Source organism: Rutidosis leptorrhynchoides, chromosome 2 (assembly GCF_046630445.1).
Source record: "Rutidosis leptorrhynchoides isolate AG116_Rl617_1_P2 chromosome 2, CSIRO_AGI_Rlap_v1, whole genome shotgun sequence".
NCBI lineage: Eukaryota > Viridiplantae > Streptophyta > Magnoliopsida > Asterales > Asteraceae > Rutidosis > Rutidosis leptorrhynchoides.
The window spans coordinates 383,997,436-384,020,666 of NC_092334.1; the positions used below are offsets into that span (position 1 = coordinate 383,997,436).

Sequence of the window (23,231 nt, forward strand, 5' to 3'; positions counted from 1 at the left end):
CTTTTAATTATCGTACTTTTTAATTATCGCAAGTTTATTTTATCGCACTTTTATTATTCGCAATTTCATTATCTTTATTTACTTTACGCTTTAAATTAAGTCTTGTATTTATTTATTATTTTACATTTGGTTTTAACTGCGACTAAAGTTTTAAAATCGACAAACCGGTCATTAAACGGTAAAAACCCCCCTTTATAATAATAATATTACTTATATATATATTTGTATTTTTATAAATTTAAACTAATATAGCGTTAAGCTTTGTGAAAAAGATTCCCTGTGGAACGAACCGGACTTACTAAAAACTACACTACTGTACGATTAGGTACACTGCCTATAAGTGTTGTAGCAAGGTTTAAGTATATCCATTCTCTAAATAAATAAATATCTTGTGTAAAATTGTATCGTATTTAATAGTATTTTCTGCTAAAAATTAATAGTATTTTATACCCCTCTGCTCAAACATCACTATTCGTATTAATATCCACGGTTTGTAATTTCTGGGTTGTTGTTGAGTTTTATATCTTTCCTTTTATTTCGATGTCCCTGCTTTTGTCTTCTATAATCATTGTCATCCACAGTTAATGCCCTCTCCTATTTGCTGCGATTTATACCCTCTTTCTATTTCGGAGCTTCATGCTTTTGTTTTCTTTTCGCAAGTATTGGTCCAGAATTTGTAGGTATGGAGTTGCGAACTAACTTAATGTTCTAAGCAAGAAAGAACGTAATAGCACGATTTGATTGGTCAAATTACCAGAGTCACTGAGAATAGAACTATCAAGAATATATTTTCTTGATATGTTCAGAAGTTAATTTGAATGAAAGAGTTATGTAACATTGCACGTGATGACGATATGATCTGTGAATCATAACGTTCCATTAGAAACTCAGCATGACTTACTGTAATATAATCACGTTGATCAAGTGTCATTATATTATACTAATTCATGCATCAATTTCTTTACATTTCTCCAGAATTTATTCATAAATTAAACTTAGATTTTACAGAAGTTTCCAATATAATGAAACACAGGAAGCACGAAGAGGTATATAATTTCGGAAGAGAATATTTATGGAAATATCCTCAGAAATATTGAAGATATTGATGATGATATTTTGGAATTTCTAAGTTCGATGGTTGATGGAGAAAGATTTTCCGCAAGATTTTAACATGACTTCGGAGCAAGATATTCTCTAAAGATTTCAAAAGATCCAGAATTATCTGGATTCTTTGAATATAGGGTATTGTCCTTGTATTTGTCCTTGGTCTCCTTCATGGTTAGCTCAATCCGTTTTTCAGTTCCAACTTTTCTGAGCTTTTCCAATATACTATTCTTTATCATAAAACTTCCGACGATTAAGGTCGTTTACGGTTGTCTACAGTTTCTGCTGCTTCATTCAGCTTTTTCAACATTCAGAGTATTGGTTTGTAGACTGAGTGCTGTTCAGAATTTCAGAATGAAAGACCATAATTCTAAAAGATAAATGTTATACATATAACTGTTGATGTAGATATGCTGTGCGTTTTCAAAGTACTGATTGTTGATTCCCGATAATTGGTATGATAGTTCTCGTTACAAGATGCGGATGAGTATATGATAGGGTTTCAATAAATAAATATAATGATTTATCAGAGAGATTTAAACCAATAAGCAACGAGGTTGCTGGTACGTCTGCTGGTAATATGGTAGAATATGAAAGGTTCCCCGGTAACAATAAAAGAGCACGCATGTATATCAAAGTTATAATAAGGTTGTTTCAAACAAAGAGTCGAAGCTGACTTGCTGGAGCTGTGACAAAATTGACTAATTTGAAGAGGGATTACAAAGTTATGTTGGGTAATAATAACACTAAAGGGATTAATACAGCTATGTGTTAAACGTTTACTCAGTTTTCGAGAGTTTTTCAAGTGCATAACTATATGCATCAATCTCTTCTTACGTAGATGAAGTGCGGTTGGTTCATTCTCCCGATTGAGGTGTTTTCAAGAATTACGAAAGGTTTGAACGCAGATTGTAATCGTCAAGATACACATGAGGTTTAAGATGAAATCAAGTGGCAACTTGAGGAATTGTTTAGTTTCATATATTATAATCAATATTTTAATTCATTTTAATTGTCCAATGTTATTAGTCCACAATCGATAGTCCACAGTTGACAGTCCAATAATTCATATACAATTTAATATATAATATTGAATTAATTAATACGTATCGTGACCCGTGTACATGTCTCAGACTCGATCACAACTCAAACTATATATATTATTGTAGAATCAACCTCAACCCTGTATAGAGAACTCGATCATTACTGCATATAGAGTGTCTATGGTGATTCCAAATAATATATATAGATGCGTCGATATGATATGTCAAAACCTTGTATACGTGTCCCGATATTTAAAGTGCGTAAAATAAATAACAAAAATATAAATGACAATAATTAAAGTGCGTAAAGTAAATAACATAAATTAAATGACGATAAATAAAATTGCGAGAATGTAAATTGCGATAATTAAATTGCGATAAATAAAGTGTAATCAGTTAGCTGGGAACAATTAGCTAGGAACAGTTAGCGTGGATTCTTAACAAAATTTCTCATAGTTAATTTGTTTGTTTCTAACAAATTTTATTTTGTCAAATGTTTTCTTCATTATGCCACTTGTTGGATTCTAATAAGTCAAAATCCAAATATGAAATTGAATGAAAATGGTTATTTTGCAGTGAACGGATACGTATATCGGTGTTTGTAAATAGGATAGTAAATGACTGTTGAATCAGATTCGAAGAATGTACAGTGTAACTTATTAATGTGAAATCTAAATATTCCTCAGGTATTAACTACCCGTTAAAATATTTTCACCATTAACAGTTTGTACAATAAAAATTTTAATTACAATCTTTATGAAAACATATATACATATATATTTTCTTCAGACGTAATCATGGATTTAATGAGTCAATGTGATATTAAACTCATCAGATTTACATCTAGAACTGTAGTACATAATCTCTAAAACATTAGAGATTACATAATCGCCGTGAAGGACGAAGATAGTTTATGTAGAACGATTCGTAGAACGATGATTATGCTTGAGGTATAGACTGCGAGGTTGAGATGTGTGATGATGTTGTTGTGGTTGGTACTGTTGCTGTCGATGCTACAAGTGTTGTTGGTGCTGAGGTTGGTGATGATGTTGGTGTAGTAAATATAGCTTGTATATCACGCACCATTCTTGTCAGGTTTTCTATCCTACCCTCTATCATTTCTATCCATCCACTCATCTGATTCGATAGATCTTGATTATCAATTCAAAGTTCCCTAACTTCTTCTAATATTCCCCTTCGATTGGTATTCGGAAGTAGAGATTGAATATTTTCTGAGATTGCAGTAATGCGACCTTCGAGGTGGAAAACTTTAGAAAGAAGGGTGAATACAGTGTTGCGCATAGGTTCACCGGTGAGTACATCGTTTTCTCCGATGTTAGGAGGTAAGTTTGGTTCGCGGTAGGGCTCGCCTTCTTCATTTCTCCATCGAGTGAGTAAGTCTCGGACCCACCCCCATCTCCTCCAGAAAGAAAAATAGCTAAACGATGGAGACAATTTGGGTTCATTGACTTCGGAATCTACTTCAATACGCATCTCGAAATTGCTTCCGGAACTAATGGAATCCAAGCTAGGTGTAGGATCCATCTCTTATGATCAGTTAGAGGATTTTCGATATGAAATGATTTTTGGTTATCGGATAATATTCTAATTATATAGAATATCTAATATAGTACAGAAGATCCCGTAGATTACGGAGGAAATTAAGGAAACGTGTCAGATAAAGTCTAGTGTAACAGATACGCTAAGATATGAATTAGCAGATACGCTAAGATACGAATTTTGTCTATACACTATTCATGCAATCATTGCAGTAGACGTGTCTAGACTAAGAATAATGAGCAGGTAATTTCCTGAGGATGATAAGCAGATGATTTCTGACAAAAATGATAAGCAAATCTTTTGACATGCAGACACGGTCGAAGTCCAGACTCACTAATGCATCCTAACGACTATTAGTTAGACACACTAATGCAAGACCTGGTTCGCTAAGACCACCGCTCTGATACCAACTATAGAGACCCGTCCTAATCCATCCGGACGAAGTCCATATCGATTATAAACGATTCACAACAGTTGATTACATCGCGACTTACTTGACCTCTATATGATACATTTTACAAACATTGCATTCGATTTTAAAAGACAATCTTTCTTTACAACGAAAGTTGACGACATGCATACCATTTCATAATATATCCAACTATAATTGACTTAATAATAATCTTGATGAACTCGACGACTCGAATGCAACGTCTTTTGAAATATGCCATGAATGACTCCAAGTAATATTTCAAAAATGAGCAAATGCACAGCGGAAGATTTCTTTCGTACCTGAGAATAAACATGCTTTCAAGTGTCAACCAAAAGGTTGGTAAGTTCATTAGTTTAACATAAACAATCGTTTCCATCATTTTAATAGACCACAAGATTTTCATTTCTCATAAATAAACGTCCCATGAATAGAGACAAAAATATCATTCATATGGACTGAACACCTGGTAACCGACATTAACAAGATGCATATCAGAATATCCCCTATCATTCCAGATAATCCATCGGACATGATAAAACAAAATCGAAGTACTAAAGCATCTGGTACTTTGGATGGGGTTTGTTAGGCCCAATAGATCTATCTTTAGGATTCGCGTCAATTAGGGTGTCTGTTCCCTAATTCTTAGATTACCAGACTTAATAAAAAGGGGCATATTCGATTTCGATAATTCAACCATATAATGTAGTTTTGATTACTTGTATCTATTTCGTAAAACATCTATAAAAATTGCGCATGTATTCTCAGCCCAAAAATATAAAGGGTAAAAAGGCAAATGAAACTCACCATACTGTATTTTGTAGTAAAAATACATATGACTATATTGAACAAGTGTAGGGTTGGTCTTGGATTCACGAACCTATAACAATTGTATATCTATTAATACATATAATGTAAATCACAAAATTTCATTTATTAATATGTATATAGTTATATAGAATTTACAGTAAATTACATTTTAAAACGTATACATATATTATATCTTAAATTATATTATATATATATATATATATATATATATTGGTTTTGTGTATATAGATTTATAATGATTAATATTTATATATATTTAGTTATATTAATATATCTATATACATATATATATGAAATTAGTGTTTTATTTATGAAATATCATTAGTTTGTTATATTAAATATTAATATAATCCTAGTATATGTAATAAGTATATATAATGTACAAAAGATTTATTTGTTAAAATGATAGTTTAGAAAATAATGATCTATTACTAATAATAATAATAATAATAATAATTAATATTAAAACTAATAATAAATCGAATTATATTGTTATCATTAACATGTTTATATCTAAACTTCTTTCTAATTTCATCTAAATTTCATAATATCATCTTTTATCAATACTTATAATTATTCTTATGTTTATATTATACTATAACTAAATCGTACTTATTATTATATTTTATCAATTTATACTTAAACACATTCATAATCATAACCATAATCATTTTCGTTCATATTTATACATATAAATACATCTGTATGTAATCAAAATTCAAGTTTTATTAATAACAATTGTATTAATAATGCTTAATAATAGTTATATATCAATAAGGATAATAATAATAATTATATAAATAATTTAATTACATCACAAAATAATTTTAATTTATTCATAATCCTACAAAGTTTTAATCAAATAATCATAACAATAATAATAATAATGATAATAATAAGAATAATAATAATTGAAATAATACTAAAAGAAAAGAAAAACAACCTTTAAAGAAATCAGTTTTAAAAAAAATGTCCTGAGTCAGGCTCGAACCTGCGACCTCCTGCTCCTCCGAACCAACACTTAACCACTCGACTGTAACCCATTTTCTGATATAATATCGAATACAAATTTATTTAACCAAGTATTATTTCTCGTTTTTAATTTATTCATCTCCTCCATCTTTTCAGCTCCATCGACTCATTCATAATCCAATCATCACAACAGCGTTTAGCTATTTCAAAATAATAACAAATCGCCTACAGTTTATACTTATTGAAAGAAGGAAAAAGAAAAAAAAATATTTATATGTATATTTATAAAAACCGCTGCTGCTGGGTCACGACTAAATTTTTTTTCTTTTCGAAAAGCAAAATTAATTAAATGAACACGAGCCCACTAAAGGGGGAAACCCGTACAAGCAACACTAAGCCGATGGCTAAAACTACAACGAGAAGAAAGACGAAAAGAGCACTAAGTTGCGGAGAAAGCAACTACTAGACACTACAATCCACAAGACAAGACCATGAATCCGAGATCCAACCTAGCCAATCCAATCTATGCATCTTTAACCGACTAGAGATCCACTCGAACGATTTAAGTTGAATTTCCATTAAACTCGAAGAACCGCTCCAAGAAGAGTTAGAGAACACCTTTTGGTTACGGTTCTTCCATAACAAATAACCGTACGTCCACTCGATTGCTTGCCAGATTCTCGACCATAAAGGGGTTAGAGACCGGTTGCAATTGCCTTTGAATAATTTATTTAAACTCAAATTTGTAACCGGCCTTAGACCCCACCATCTATAAACACGAATCCAAATATCCATAGCATGCCGACAAAAGATCAATGTATGTTCAATAGATTCCACACCATGATCACATAGAGGGCACCTAACGGAATCCAAGTCAATACCTCTTTTGTCAAGTTCGGTACGTACCGGGATCCGCTTTTTTAGAGCTCTCCATATGAAGATTGCAACTTTCAAAGGAACTAACTTATTCTTCAAGAAAGATTCATTATGAACAAATAACTCGTGATTGAGGATTTTTTCGTCAATAATGCTTGTTAATTTCTTTGTAGTAAATAAACCATTACCCGCTAGGTTCCAAGACCACGAATCCTTAGACTTATCTTGCTTCACGTAAGTATTTAGTAGTGCATTAAGAGAATCAAGCTCGTTGATGGCTCTTCCGAAAATATCCCGTTTCCACCTAAAATTACAAATGATTAATTGCTCATTCCATGTAACTCTGTCCCGCACCTTTGCCATCGGGTCTTCATCTAAATGAAATAGCCTCGAGAACTATTGCTTTAAAGGGACGTCGCAAAGCCATAAGTCACCCCAGAAACTCGTGTCTTCTCCGTCACCAATTACCTTCAAGAATGAGGAAGCGAAGCTCGTATCCATCTTCTCAATCATTGTACCTGCGCGTAAGATATTGGACCAAACACTACTTGTAGTGACCCAAACTTTTCCATGTTTATATATATATTAAATGAAATTGTTATTTACATGATTAAGTGTTTCCAACATGTTAAGCAATCAAACTTGTTAAGACTTGATTAATTGAAATAGGTTTCATATAGACAATTGACCACCCAAGTTGACCGGTGATTCACGAACGTTAAAACTTGTAAAAACTATACGATGACATATATATGGTTATATATATAGTTAACATGATTTTATTATAAGTATGTATCTCATTAGGTATTTTAACAATGAGTTATATACATAAAAATGAGACTATCAATTTAAGAAACTCGAGAACGATATATATAACGATTATCGTTATAACAACGTCTTACTAGGTACATATGAATCATATTAAGATATTGATACACTTGGTTAATTATGTTAAATGATAAGTAAATATATTATTAAGTGTATTAACAATGAAATACATATGTAAAAATAAGACTACTAACTTAATGATTTCGAAACGAGACATATATGTAACGATTATCGTTGTAACGGCATTTAACTGTATATATATCATACTAAGATATATTATATATCATAATATCATGATAATATAAAAATTTATCATCTCATTTATTATAATAAACAATGGGTTAACAACATTCAACAAGATCGTTAACCTAAAGGTTTCAAAACAACATTTACATGTAACGACTAACGATGACTTAACGACTCAGTTAAAATGTATATACATGTAATGTTTTAATATGTATTCATACACTTTTGAAAGACTTCAAGACACTTATCAAAATACTTCTACTTAACAAAAATGCTTACAATTACATCCTCGTTCAGTTTCATCAACAATTCTACTCGTATGCACCCGTATTCGTACTCGTACAATACACAGCTTTTAGATGTATGTACTATTGGTATATACACTCCAATGATCAGCTCTTAGCAGCCCATGTGAGTCACCTAACACATGTGGGAACCATCATTTGGCAGCTAGCATGAAATATCTCATAAAATTACAAAAATATGAGTAATCATTCATGACTTATTTACATGAAAACAAAATTACATATCCTTTATATCTAATCCATACACCAACGACCAAAAACACCTAAAAACACTTTCATTCTTCAATTTTCTTCATCTAATCAATCTCTCTCAAGTTCTATCTTCAAGTTCTAAGTGTTCTTCATAAATTCTACAAGTTCTAGTTTCATAAAATCAAGAATACTTCCAAGTTTGCTAGCTTACTTCCAATATTGTAGAGTGATCATCCAACCTTAAGAAATCTTTCTTATTTACAGTAAGATATCTTTCTAATACAAGGTAATACTCATATTCAAACTTTAATTCAATTTCTATAACTATAACAATCTTATTTCGAGTGGAAATCTTACTTGAAATTGTTTTCGTGTCATGATTCTGCTTCAAGAACTTTCAAGTCATCCAAGGATCCTTTGAAGCTAGATCCATTTTTCTCATTTCCAGTAGGTTTATCCAAGGAACTTGAGGTAGTAATGATGTTCATAACATCATTCGATTCATACATATAAAGCTATCTTATTCGAAGGTTTAAACTTGTAATCACTAGAACATAGTTTAGTTAATTCTAAACTTGTTCGCAAATAAAAGTTAATCCTTCTAACTTGACTTTTAAAATCAACTAAACACATGTTCTATATCTATATGATATGCTAAATTAATTATTTAAAACCTGGAAACACGAAAAACACCGTAAAACCGGATTTACGCCGTCGTAGTAACACCGCGGGCTGTTTTGGGTTAGTTAATTAAAAACTATGATAAACTTTGATTTAAAAGTTGTTATTCTGGGAAAATTATTTTTATTATGAACATGAAACTATATCCAAAAATTATGGTTAAACTCAAAGTGGAAGTATGTTTTCTAAAATGGTCATCTAGACGTCGTTCTTTCGACTGAAATGACTACCTTTACAAAAAAACGACTTGTAACTTATTTTTTGGACTATAAACCTACACTTTTAAAATCTAATATTTTTGGAATGAGAATACATGCAGGTTTTATAAATGATTTACAAAATAGACACAAATACGTGAAACTACATTCTATGATTGAATTATCGAAATCGAATATGCCCCTTTTTATTAAGTCTGGTAATCTAAGAATTAGGGAACAGGCACCCTAATTGACGTGAATCCTAAAGATAGATCTATTGGGCCTAACAAACCCCATCCAAAGTACCGGATGCTTTAGTACTTCGAAATTTATATCATATCCGAAGGGTGTCCCGGAATGATGGGGATATTCTTATATATGCATCTTGTTAATGTCGGTTACTAGGTATTCACCATATGAATGATTTTTATCTCTATGTATGGGATGTGTATTGAAATATGAAATCTTGTGGTCTATTGTTACGATTTGATATATATAGGTTAAACCTATAACTCACCAACATTTTTGTTGACGTTTAAAGCATGTTTATTCTCAGGTGAATACTAAGAGCTTCCGCTGTTGACGTTTAAACCCCCGAAGTCCTTAAGTTGTAACAATGACCCGGGAACCTCTAAACCACCAGATTTTTCTAAACCATTGTGGAAAACGACAGCTAGTATTAGGGGAACATCATATATCCCTAGAAACTTGGCAAAACGAACCAAAACTGAAGAAGAAGAAACGAGCGAGTCGGAATAAGATAGTTGTATTCGTGTGGTGTAATATATGTAATATAGTGTGCTTATGCTTTATGATATATGTAAAAATTGCTTGTATTAATAAGTATTTTTTTTTTATGAATCTAACTCTTGTCTATTTTACAGTATAAAAACACAAAATGGATAGACAACCCAATATTTTAAGAGACCTACCCGGAGACATGATTGATGAAATCTTGTCTAGAGTCGGTCAGAATTCCTCGGCACAACTATTTAAGGCGAGATCAGTTTGTAAGACATTCGAAGAACGTTACAAGAATGTCTTGGTTTATATGAGACTTTCGTTTGAAAGATGGGGGATATCACATTGGGAAACCCATAAGTTACGATGTGTTTACTTTGACGCATATATTGCGGGGAACCCAAATGCTATTTTATGCAACGGGTTAAGAAATTATTTTGACTCAATGTATCCGAATATAGGACTTCATGATTTAGAAAAAGCGGCTAACATGCAACATAAAGAAGCATGCTATGCTTACGGGTTAGTAATGTTCGCTTCTCACCAAAGTGAGAAAAAGAACATCGGGCTACAGCTATTAAACAAAACGTTCCCACAAGTGACGGAGTCGGTAATTGGGGTAAGAAATGAGGTTTTTAGGTTATTACGAGACTGTTGGTCATTACGTAACCCTCGTCCCTTTGACAACGTTACAACACGCTGTCTTATCAACGGCCATAACGGTTATGTTCCACAAGACCAAGGATGGGAAGTAGTCCTAGTAAAACCAGAATGCATGACTTGTTTCTGGACGTATGAATTATGCGTCTTTATTGCCTTTGCTGAACGACTTGTGTACTAGCTAGAATTATCTTTACAACTATCTTGTATCAAAGTTATTGTGTGCTATATTTCATGCTTTATGTAAAATAAGCGGTATTGTAAGTTTGTAAAATATTGTGTAAAAGTTTGAACGCGAAATATTATTATAATCAGTTTTTCATATAGAATTGTAGTAGTTGAATTGTATATTAGCTACTAAGTATGAACTTAACGGGTAGGTACTACCCGAATTTAAACTTATAAAACGCTAATATGAAGAAAAAGCTTTTATAAATGAGTTCATATTATGCTACGAAATAATATTAACTACTCTTAATATTCTGTATGATTAACTTGTTCCATTTGACTATTTTGAAGGAAATGGCACCGACTACTCGACACACCGTGAATATGAATGAAGAGGAATTCCGTACTTTTCTAGCTTCAAACATAGCCGCAGTACAGGCTACGCTACATACCAACAATAACCTTGGATCTAGCAGTACAGGAAATCGTGTAGGATGCACCTACAAAGAATTCACTGCCTGCAAACCTTTGGAATTTGATGGAACCGAAGGACCGATCGGATTGAAACGGTGGACCGAGAAGGTCGAATCGGTGTTTGCCATAAGTAAGTGTACTGAAGAGGACAAAGTGAAGTACGCTACGCATACCTTCACAGGTTCTGCGTTAACATGGTGGAATACCTATCTAGAGCAAGTGGGACAAGATGATGCGTACGCACTACCGTGGTCAGCATTCAAGCACTTGATGAACGAGAAGTACCGTCCCAGAACCGAGGTCAATAAGCTCAAGACAGAACTTAGAGGGTTACAAACTCAAGGATTTGATATTACCACGTACGAAAGACGATTCACAGAATTGTGCCTATTGTGTCCGGGAGCGTTCGAAGATGAGGAAGAGAAGATCGACGCATTTGTGAAAGGATTACTGGAAAGAATCCAAGAAGATATAAGTTCACACGAGCCCGCCTCCATACAACAGGCATGTAGAATGGCTCACAAACTAGTGAACCAGATTGAGGAAAGAATTAAAGAACAGACTGCTGAAGAGGCCAATGTGAAGCAAGTCAAAAGAAAGTGGGAGGAAAACGGTGATAAGAATCACCAATACAACAACAATAGAAATTACAATAATAATCTCAACAATTATCCCAACAATCGCAACATCAATCGCAACTACAACAAACGGCCCAACAACAACAACAACAACAACAACAACAACAACAACAACAACAACAACAACAACAACAACAACAACAACAACAACAGCAACAACAACAATCATCCCAACAAAAATAACAACCGCAACAACAACAACAATCAGAAGCAGCTATGCCAAAGGTGTGAAAAGTATCACTCGGGGTTCTGCACCAAATTTTGCAACAAGTGTAAAATAAATGGTCACAGCACGATGAAGTGTGAGGTCTACGGACCAGGGGTTAACAGAACGAAAGGAACAAATGGTGTCGGAATGAGTAATGGCGGAGCAAGTAGTGTCGGAGCAAGTTATGCCAATGTAGTTTGTTATAAATGTGGAAAACCGGGCCACATTATTAGAAATTGCCCGAACCAGGAGAACACGAATGGACAAGGCCGCGGAAGAGTTTTCAATATTAATGCGGCAGAGGCACATGAAGACCCGGAGCTTGTTACGGGTACGTTTCTTATTGACAATAAATCTGCTTACGTTTTATTTGATTCGGGTGCGGATAGAAGCTATATGAGTAGAGATTTTTGTGCTAAATTAAGTTGTCCATTGACGCCGTTGGATAGTAAATTTTTACTCGAATTAGCAAACGGTAAATTAATTTCCGCAGATAATATATGCCAGAATCGAGAAATTAAACTGGGTAGCAAAATATTTAAGAATGATTTGATACCAGTAGAGTTAGGGAGTTTTGATGTAATAGTTAGCATGGACTGGCTGAAGAAGGTGAAAGCAGAGATCGTATGTTATAAAAATGCAATTCGCATTGTACGAGAAGAAGGAGAACCCTTAATGGTGTACGGAGAAAAGGGAAACATGAAGCTACATCTTATTAGTAATTTGAAGGCACAAAAACTAATAAGAAAAGGTTGTTATGCTGTTCTAGCACACGTCAAGAAAGTACAAACTAAAGAAAAGAGCATCAATGATGTTCCCGTCGCAAAAGAATTTCCCGATGTATTTCTGAAAGAATTACCGGGACTACCTCCACATCGATCTATTGAATTTCAAATAGATCTTGTACCAGGAGCTGCACCAATAGCTCGTGCTCCTTATAGACTCGCACCCAGCGAGATGAAAGAACTGCAAAGCCAACTGCAAGAACTATTAGAACGTGGTTTCATTCGACCAAGCACATCACCATGGGGAGCTCCTGTTTTGTTTGTCAAGAAGAAGGATGGTACATTTAGGTTGTGTATTGACTATAGAGAGTTGAACAAACTTACCATCAAAAACCGTTATCCACTGCCGAGAATTGACGACTTATTTGATCAACTACAAGGCTCGTCAGTTTATTCGAAGATCGATTTACGTTCTGAATATCATCAAATGCAAGTAAAGGAGGATGATATTCCAAAAACTGCTTTTAGGACGCGTTATGGTCATTACGAGTTTATGGTTATGCCGTTTGGATTGACTAACGCACCAGCTGTGTTCATGGACCTTATGAACCGAGTGTGTAGGCCATATCTTGACAAATTTGTCATTGTTTTCATCGATGATATACTTATTTACTCAAAGAATGATCAAGAGCACGAAGAACATTTGAGAAAAGTGCTAGAAGTATTGAGGAAAGAAAAACTGTACGCTAAGTTTTCAAAGTGTGCATTTTGGTTGGAAGAAGTTCAATTCCTCGATCACATAGTGAACAAAGAAGGTATCCAGGTGGACCCGGCAAAGATCGAAACCGTTGAAAAGTGGGAAACCCCAAAAACTCCGAAGCATATACGTCAATTTTTAGGATTGGCTGGTTACTACAGAAGATTCATCCAAGATTTCTCCAAAATAGCAAAACCCTTGACTGCATTAACGCATAAAGGGAAGAAATTTGAATGGAAGGATGAACAAGAGAAGGCGTTTCAATTATTGAAGAAAAAGCTAACTACGACACCTATATTGTCATTGCCTGAAGGGAATGATGATTTTGTGATTTATTGTGACGCATCAAAGCAAGGTCTCGGTTGTGTATTAATGCAACGGACGAAGGTGATTGCTTATGCGTCTAGACAATTGAAGATTCACGAACAAAATTATACGATGCATGATTTGGAATTAGGCGCGGTTGTTTTTGCATTAAAGACTTGGAGGCACTACTTATATGGGGTCAAAAGTATTATATATACCGACCACAAAAGTCTTCAGCACATATTTAATCAGAAACAACTGAATATGAGGCAGCGTAGGTGGATTGAATTGTTGAATGATTACGACTTTGAGATTCGTTACCACCCGGGGAAGGCAAATATGGTAGCCGACGCCTTGAGCAGGAAGGACAGAGAACCCATTCGAGTAAAATCTATGAATATAATGATTCACACTAACCTTACTACTCAAATAAAGGAGGCGCAACAAGGAGTTTTAAAAGAGGGAAATTTAAAGGATGAAATACCCAAAGGATCGAAGAAGCATCTTAATATTCGGGAAGACGGAACCCGGTATAGGGCTGAAAGGATTTGGGTACCAAAATTTGGAGATATGAGAGAAATGGTACTTAGAGAAGCTCATAAAACCAGATACTCAATACATCCTGGAACGGGGAAGATGTACAAGGATCTCAAGAAACATTTTTGGTGGCCGGGTATGAAAGCCGATGTTGCTAAATACGTAGGAGAATGTTTGACGTGTTCTAAGGTCAAAGCTGAGCATCAGAAACCATCAGGTCTACTTCAACAACCCAAAATCCCAGAATGGAAATAGGAAAACATTACCATGGATTTCATCACTAAATTGCCAAGGACTGCAAGTGGTTTTGATACTATTTGGGTAATAGTTGATCATCTCACCAAATCAGCACACTTCCTGCCAATAAGAGAAGATGACAAGATGGAGAAGTTAGCACGACTGTATTTGAAGGAAGTCGTCTCCAGACATGGAATACCAATCTCTATTATCTCTGATAGGGATGGCAGATTTATTTCAAGATTCTGGCAGACATTACAGCAAGCATTAGGAACTCGTCTAGACATGAGTACTGCCTATCATCCACAAACTGATGGGCAGAGCAAAAGGACGATACAAACGCTTGAAGACATGCTACGAGCTTGTGTTATTGATTTCGGAAACAGTTGGGATCGACATCTACCGTTAGCAGAATTTTCCTACAACAACAGCTACCATTCAAGCATTGAGATGGCGCCGTTTGAAGCACTTTATGGTAGAAAGTGCAGGTCTCCGATTTGTTAGAGTGAAGTGGGGGATAGACAGATTACGGGTCCAGAGATAATACAAGAAACTACCGAGAAAATCATCCAAATTTAACAAAGATTGAAAACCGCCCAGAGTCGACAAAAGAGCTACGCGGACAGTAAAAGAAAAGATATAGAGTTTGAAATTGGAGAAATGGTCATGCTTAAGGTTTCACCTTGGAAAGGCGTTGTTCGATTTGGTAAACGGGGGAAACTAAATCCAAGGTACATTGGACCATTCAAGATTATAGATCGTGTCGAACCAGTAGCTTACCAACTGGAGCTACCTCAACAACTCGCGGCTGTACATAACACTTTCCACGTCTCAAATTTGAAGAAATGTTTTGCTAAAGAAGATCTCACTATTCCGTTGGACGAAATCCAAATCAATGAAAAACTTCAATTCATTGAAGAACCCGTCGAATTAATGGATCGTGAGGTTAAGAGACTTAAACAAAAAAAGATACCGATTGTTAAGGTTTGATGGAATGCTCGTAGAGGACCCGAGTTCACCTGGGAGCGTGAAGATCAGATGAAGAAGAAATACCCGCATTTATTTCCAGAAGATACGTCAACACCTCCAACTGCTTAAAATTTCGGGACGAAATTTATTTAACGGGTAGGTACTGTAGTGACCCGAACTTTTCCATGTTTATATATATATTAAATGAAATTGTTATTTACATGATTAAGTGTTTCCTACATGTTAAGCAATCAAACTTGTTAAGACTTGATTAATTGAAATAGGTTTCATATAGACAATTGACCACCCAAGTTGACCGGTGATTCACGAACGTTAAAACTTGTAAAAACTATACGATGACATATATATGGTTATATATATAGTTAACATGATTTTATTATAAGTATGTATCTCATTAGGTATTTTAACAATGAGTTATATACATAAAAATGAGACTATTAATTTAAGAAACTCGAAAACGATATATATAACGATTATCGTTATAACAACGTCTTACTAGGTACATATGAATCATATTAAGATATTGATACACTTGGTTAATTATGTTAAATGATAAGTAAATATATTATTAAGTGTATTAACAATGAAATACATATGTAAAAATAAGACTACTAACTTAATGATTTCGAAACGAGACATATATGTAACGATTATCGTTGTAACGACATTTAACTGTATATATATCATACTAAGATATATTATATATCATAATATCATGATAATATAAAAATTTAACATCTCATTTATTATAATAAACAATGGGTTAACAACATTCAACAAGATCGTTAACCTAAAGGTTTCAAAACAACATTTACATGTAACGACTAACGATGACTTAACGACTCAGTTAAAATGTATATACATGTAGTGTTTTAATATGTATTCATACACTTTTGAAAGACTTCAAGACACTTATCAAAATACTTCTACTTAACAAAAATGCTTACAATTACATCCTCGTTCAGTTTCATCAACAATTCTACTCGTATGCACCCGTATTCGTACTCGTACAATACACAGCTTTTAGATGTATGTACTATTGGTATATACACTCCAATGATCAGCTCTTAGCAGCCCATGTGAGTCACCTAACACATGTGGGAACCATCATTTGGCAACTAGCATGAAATATCTCATAAAATTACAAAAATATGAGTAATCATTCATGACTTATTTACATGAAAACAAAATTACATATCCTTTATATCTAATCCATACACCAATGACCAAAAACACCTACAAACACTTTAATTCTTCAATTTTATTCATCTAATTGATCTCTCTCAAGTTCTATCTTCAAGTTCTAAGTGTTCTTCATAAATTCTACAAGTTCTAGTTTTATAAAATCAAGAATACTTCCAAGTTTGTTAGCTTACTTCCAATATTGTAGAGTGATCATCCAACCTTAAGAAATATTTCTTATTTACAGTAAGATATCTTTCTAATACAAGGTAATACTCATATTCAAACTTTAATTCAATTTCTATAACTATAACAATCTTATTTCGAGTGGAAATCTTACTTGAAATTGTTTTCGTGTCATGATTCTGCTTCAAGAACTTTCAAGTCATCCAAGGATCCTTTGAAGCTAGATCCATTTTTCTCATTTCCAATAGGTTTATCCAAGGAAATTGAGGTAGTAATGATGTTCATAACATCATTCGATTCATACATATAAAGCTATCTTATTCGAAGGTTTAAACTTGTAATCACTAGAACATAGTTTAGTTAATTCTAAACTTGTTCGCAAATAAAAGTTAATCCTTCTAATTTGACTTTTAAAATCAACTAAACACATGTTATATATCTATATGATATGCTAAATTAATGATTTAAAACCTGGAAACATGAAAAACACCGAAAAACCGGATTTACGCCGTCGTAGTAACACCGCGGGCTGTTTTGGGTTAGTTAATTAAAAACTATGATAAAATTTGATTTAAAAGTTGTTATTCTGGGAAAATGATTTTTATTATGAACATGAAACTATATCCAAAAATTATGGTTAAACTCAAAGTGGAAGTATGTTTTCTAAAATGGTCATCTAGACGTCGTTCTTTCGACTGAAATGACTACCTTTACAAAAATAACTTGTAACTTATTTTTCCGACTATAGACTTATACTTTTTCTGTTTAGATTCATAAAATAGAGTTCAATATGAAACCATAGCAATTTGATTCACTCAAAACGGATTTAAAATGAAGAAGTTATGGGTAAAACAAGATTGGATAATTTTTCTCATTTTAGCTACGTGAAAATTGGTAACAAATCTATTCCAACCATAACTTAATCAACTTGTATTGTATATTATGTAATCTTGAGATACCATAGACACGTATACAATGTTTCGACCTATCATGTCGACACATCTATATATATTTCGGAACAACCATAGACACTCTATATGTGAATGTTGGAGTTAGCTATACAGAGTTGAGGTTGATTCCAAAATATATATAGTTTGAGTTGTGATCAATACTGAGATACGTATACACTGGGTCGTGGATTGATTAAAGATAATATTTATCGATTTATTTCTGTACATCTAACTGTGGACAACTAGTTGTAGGTTACTAACGAGGACAGCTGACTTAATAAACTTAAAACATCAAAATATATTAAAAGTGTTGTAAATATATTTTGAACATACTTTGATATATATGTATATATTGTTATAGGTTCGTGAATCAACCAGTGGCCAAGTCTTACTTCCCGACGAAGTAAAAATCTATGAAAGTGAGTTATAGTCCCACTTTTAAAATCTAATATTTTTGGGATGAGAATACATGCAGGTTTTATAAATGATTTACAAAATAGACACAAGTACGTGAAACTACATTCTATGGTTGAATTATCGAAATCGAATATGCCCTTTTTTATTAAGTCTGGTAATCTAAGAATTAGGGAACAGACAACCTAATTGACGCGAATCCTAAAGATAGATCTATTGGGCCTAACAAACCCCATCCAAAGTACCGGATGCTTTAGTACTTCGAAATTTATATCATATCCGAAGGGTGTCCCGGAATGATGAGGATATTCTTATATATGCATCTTGTTAATGTCGGTTACCAGGTGTTCACCATATGAATGATTTTTATCTCTATGTATGGGATGTGTATTGAAATATGAAATCTTGTGATCTATTGTTACGATTTGATATATATAGGTTAAACCTATAACTCACCAACATTTTTGTTGACGTTCAAAGCATGTTTATTTTCAGGTGAATACTAAGAGCTTCCGCTGTTGCATACTAAAATAAGGACAAGATTTGGAGTCCATGTTTGTATGATATTGTGTAAAAACTGCATTCAAGAAACTGATTTCGATGTAACATATTTGTATTGTAAACCATTATGTAATGGTCGTGTGTAAACAGGATATTTTAGATTATCATTATTTGATAATCTACGTAAAGCTTTTTAAACCTTTATTTATGAAATAAAGGTTATGGTTTGTTTTAAAAATGAATGCAGTCTTTGAAAAACGTCTCATATAGAGGTCAAAACCTCGCAACGAAATCAATTAATATGGAACGTTTTTAATCAATAAGAACGGGACATTTCACTACTCACTCCTACCGATCCACAAAGACCTGTAGGAGGATGTAGCCCGTTAGAACCATAGATACTCTTGATGACCGAAACCCAAAGTGCTTTTGGCTCGGTTTTTGCCCGCCAAAACCACTTTCCCAAAAGAGCAAGATTTTTCCCCCGAAAAGACCCAATATTTAACCCCCCAAATTTATAAGGCAATAGACATTCATCCCATTTAACCCAAGATAATTTGCAACGCTCACCCGACCCCCCCTAAAAAAATTTTCTCCTAATACTCTCGAGATTTTTTATAACACTCAATGGGGCACAAAATAGGGAGAAATAATATTATGATTTTGAGATCTTTTTGGACCAAGATGATAACATGAATTACATTTCAAATCATTCAATGAAACTTTAGCAAACGTCAATTGAGATATAAACGTTAAAAACCATTCGAATTTTACAATAACCCAAATAGTTTGACTTTTAAAATTTCAACTTTGACTTGAGAATTCTTGATCACTAGAAGAAATTGGAAGCTTAGTTTTTGCAGAAAGATTGAATACAAGACTCTTAACAAAACTGCATTAACGAATTTTGAAATAAAAATCGAAATTAAGCTTTTTAGTTTTTGAGTTCAATACAGGGGTCGACATCTTTATTTTTTATTTTCTTCTTCTCAATTGCAGTATACAATCCGGATATATAGACGATAATATCCGTGAATCGAATAATTTGAAGCAGTGTAATTGATTGTAGCTTAGTGAAAGTGGTCGACATGAATTACGTAGACAGAAGAAAATAAAGAATAAAAAAATGTAAAGCAGATGTTGAAAGATAACTGAATATAATTTTATCTAATAATTTTGAAGACAAAAACAAAAATAAAATAAAATAAAATAAAAATCGTAAAAGCTGTATAGGGATGTCACACGGACTTGATTTTATTTTATTTATTTACTTATTTTTTTATATATATAAATTCAATATCCTAATTAATAATATGAACGTATTAATAATAATAATTCTATAAGTTTTAATAATTATAAAATAATTGATAATAATAATAATGATAATAATTATAAATAATAATACTATTAAAGATAATAATAATATGCTAATAATAATAAGGATAATGATAATAATAAAATTAATGATAATAAAAGTTTATAGTAATAAATAGTAATAATAATAAATAACACTAATAATAAGGGTGATATCAATTTAATGATGTTTAATAATAATAATATAAATCACAAGAATAATAGTATTTATAATAAGGTTAATAGTATTATTAAAAATACTAATAACATTCATGATAAAAAATAAGTTATATAAAAATAACAATACTTATAATGATTTTAATAGTCTCAGCGATAATAGTAACGATATTATTAGCATTAGTATTGATAGTAATGATGATATTAATATAATAAGTTGTGCGTATTAATTTCATATCTATATATCTAATAATATTGATACTAATATTGTTATTATTATTAATATTAATAATAATACTGAAGGTAAGTATAACAACCATATTTTAACTTGTAATTACTTTTACTATATTAATATTACAATTTTATAATATTTTATTTAATCTTTATAAATTATATATATTACAATATACATAATATTACTTATGTATTGAATTCACAATTATATATATATATATATATATATATATATATATATATATATATATATATATATATATATATATATTCATTTAATATCACTTAATTATTTTGTATCTTGTTTTACATATCTAATTTGTAATGTTTAGATTATATTTTATAATTTCAATTTATTATATCTACTTACATTTACATATATACATATTTATTTACAAACAATTATTTGTGAATCATCAGGAATAGTCAAAGGTCAAATGTATTCTTGTAACCAGTTCTAAAATTTTGAGACTTACCATTACATACATTGCTTATCATGTCGAGATCAAATGAAGATTAAGTTTAAATTTGGTTGGAAATTCTCGGGTCGTCACAATATCTTCCTCGTAAGGTTACCATTTTTTATTTGGAGGGTAATGTTGGATATGTGTCTGACTCGTCTTAATCTCTCAACTCGTTGCATGGAAATTAATGACATCAATTACCCACTTTTTCTTGTGTTGTGTGGAGTCATTGTCGCATGTATTGTTCTCATGTGACGTGGCTATGGAGGTTTGGAGGAAAGAAAAAATTTGGGTTGATGGGCAAATGCCAAATGTTGACGATGTTTCGATGGTTCACGTGGTTCCAAGGGTGGCAAATTTTTGTGGGTTTTAAGGAGCGTTTTTATTCGATTGTCGCAACCACGACATGGATTTTAGTAAAATGTTCGGTTCGGTCCAGTTCGGTTATTTTTAGTGTTATTTTTCGATTCAGTCCGGTTCGGATGTATATCAAAAAGGAAAGATGTGGACCGATACCAAACTGAAATAGCTCAGTTCGCTTCGGAATCGGTTCGGTCTGGTACGGTCTTCGGATTTTTTTTCATTTTTTTCCGTACCATTCACACCCCTAATCAAGAATGAAGAAGCAAGAGTTTTTTGATTTAATTGGCTTGTATTCTTTTAATTGGATAACAGATAAAGGAAAATAAAAGGGTTAAAGCCAAAAATAGGCTACAAACTTACACAAATTTACTGATGTCGTCCACAAATTTATTTCCGTCCTACTGTCGCCTACAAACTTTCAAAAAATGTGCTAATATCAACATTTTGCCATTTTGACCTGTTACATACTAATTTTGACCTGATTTTTTATTTATTTTTGTTTAGATCCAATCCACGAATGACACGTGTTAATTTTGACCAGTTTAGCCGGTAGCAAGTCATTTTTGTTTACATTGGTACACTTTTTGAAAGTTTTTGTTTACATTGGTACACTTTTTGAAAGTTTGTAGGCGACAGTAGGACGAAAATGAGTTTGTGGGCGACATCGGTACATTTGTGTAAGTTTGTAGCCTATTTTTGGCTTTAACCCAAAATAAAATCTTAGTTGGAACCATTCGCTGATTAAGCCTTTGTAATGTTTTGATTTTGCTCCCCTCCCTAGTTTCTCGCTAGCGAGGTGGTAATCTTAATAAAATTTCGGCGTTAAAAAAACATGATTAAACACGATGCTTGAATGTGAATCATAAACACTGTAGCGACCCGACAAAAACGTCATTGACGGCGCCGTCTACTTAGGTCCCGTTACGTGGTCATAAGTCTTTAAAACAACGTTTGACCAAAAGTATGTCGCATTCATTTCAAATGTAAAGATTGTTTCAAAGTTTACAAGAATAGTTCAACCACAAGTTACGTTATAAGTACCAATGAAACCTATGCGACACAATTTAAAAGTAGCCAAAAGACGCTCCATAAATGCATATATACTCGACATCCCATGCAAGTATCAAAATAATGAGCGGAAGCATGTATCACATATCGTTCAAAGACCTGAGAAAAACATAGAAATCTGTCAACGAAAATGTTGGTGAAATCATAGGTTTAAGTAAGTAAGTGAGTAAGTAAAATGAACCACAAGATTTATAACATTTCAATAATAGTAAACCATTCCAAAAATTGTTATCACGAGCACCCAATCATCAAGGCTTAACTTTCCTTCCATAGAACCCCATCACAATAGTGTTAGAACATACACTGTTTCTCGAAAATATATTTCATCTGAAGTAACGGTAGCGAACCGTCCGATTGAGGGTTTGTCAAACCCATATGGCCATACAACATAAGTTCTCGCTTACACCCGGCAAGTGTAACTAATGATAATCGAATTGAGGAATTTGTTCAAACTCGTTGTGGAATGTTTGTTTCTTCATACTTGTGTTCAAAGCATAAAAGTAAGTAGTACAAGATGTAACAAAGTATATGTTTCTCAGCCCACGATTTAAAAGAATAAAAGTTGTTGAAATGGTGGGACTATGATCTCACCTTGAGTGCACGAGTAATAAAGTACTTCACAAGTAAACGTGT

The 23,231-nt window shown here is 32.8% G+C and overlaps 1 protein-coding gene across 1 annotated transcript; it reads right to left on the minus strand.

Annotated features, from left to right (window-relative positions):
- Positions 1-6,402: 6,402 nt before the first annotated feature.
- LOC139889036 (uncharacterized) lies at positions 6,403-7,179 on the minus strand. Its single transcript, XM_071872010.1, has one exon. The coding sequence runs from the start codon at positions 7,177-7,179 to the stop codon at positions 6,403-6,405; it is 777 nt and encodes a 258-aa protein (XP_071728111.1).
- Between the last annotated feature and the right edge of the window lie 16,052 nt (positions 7,180-23,231).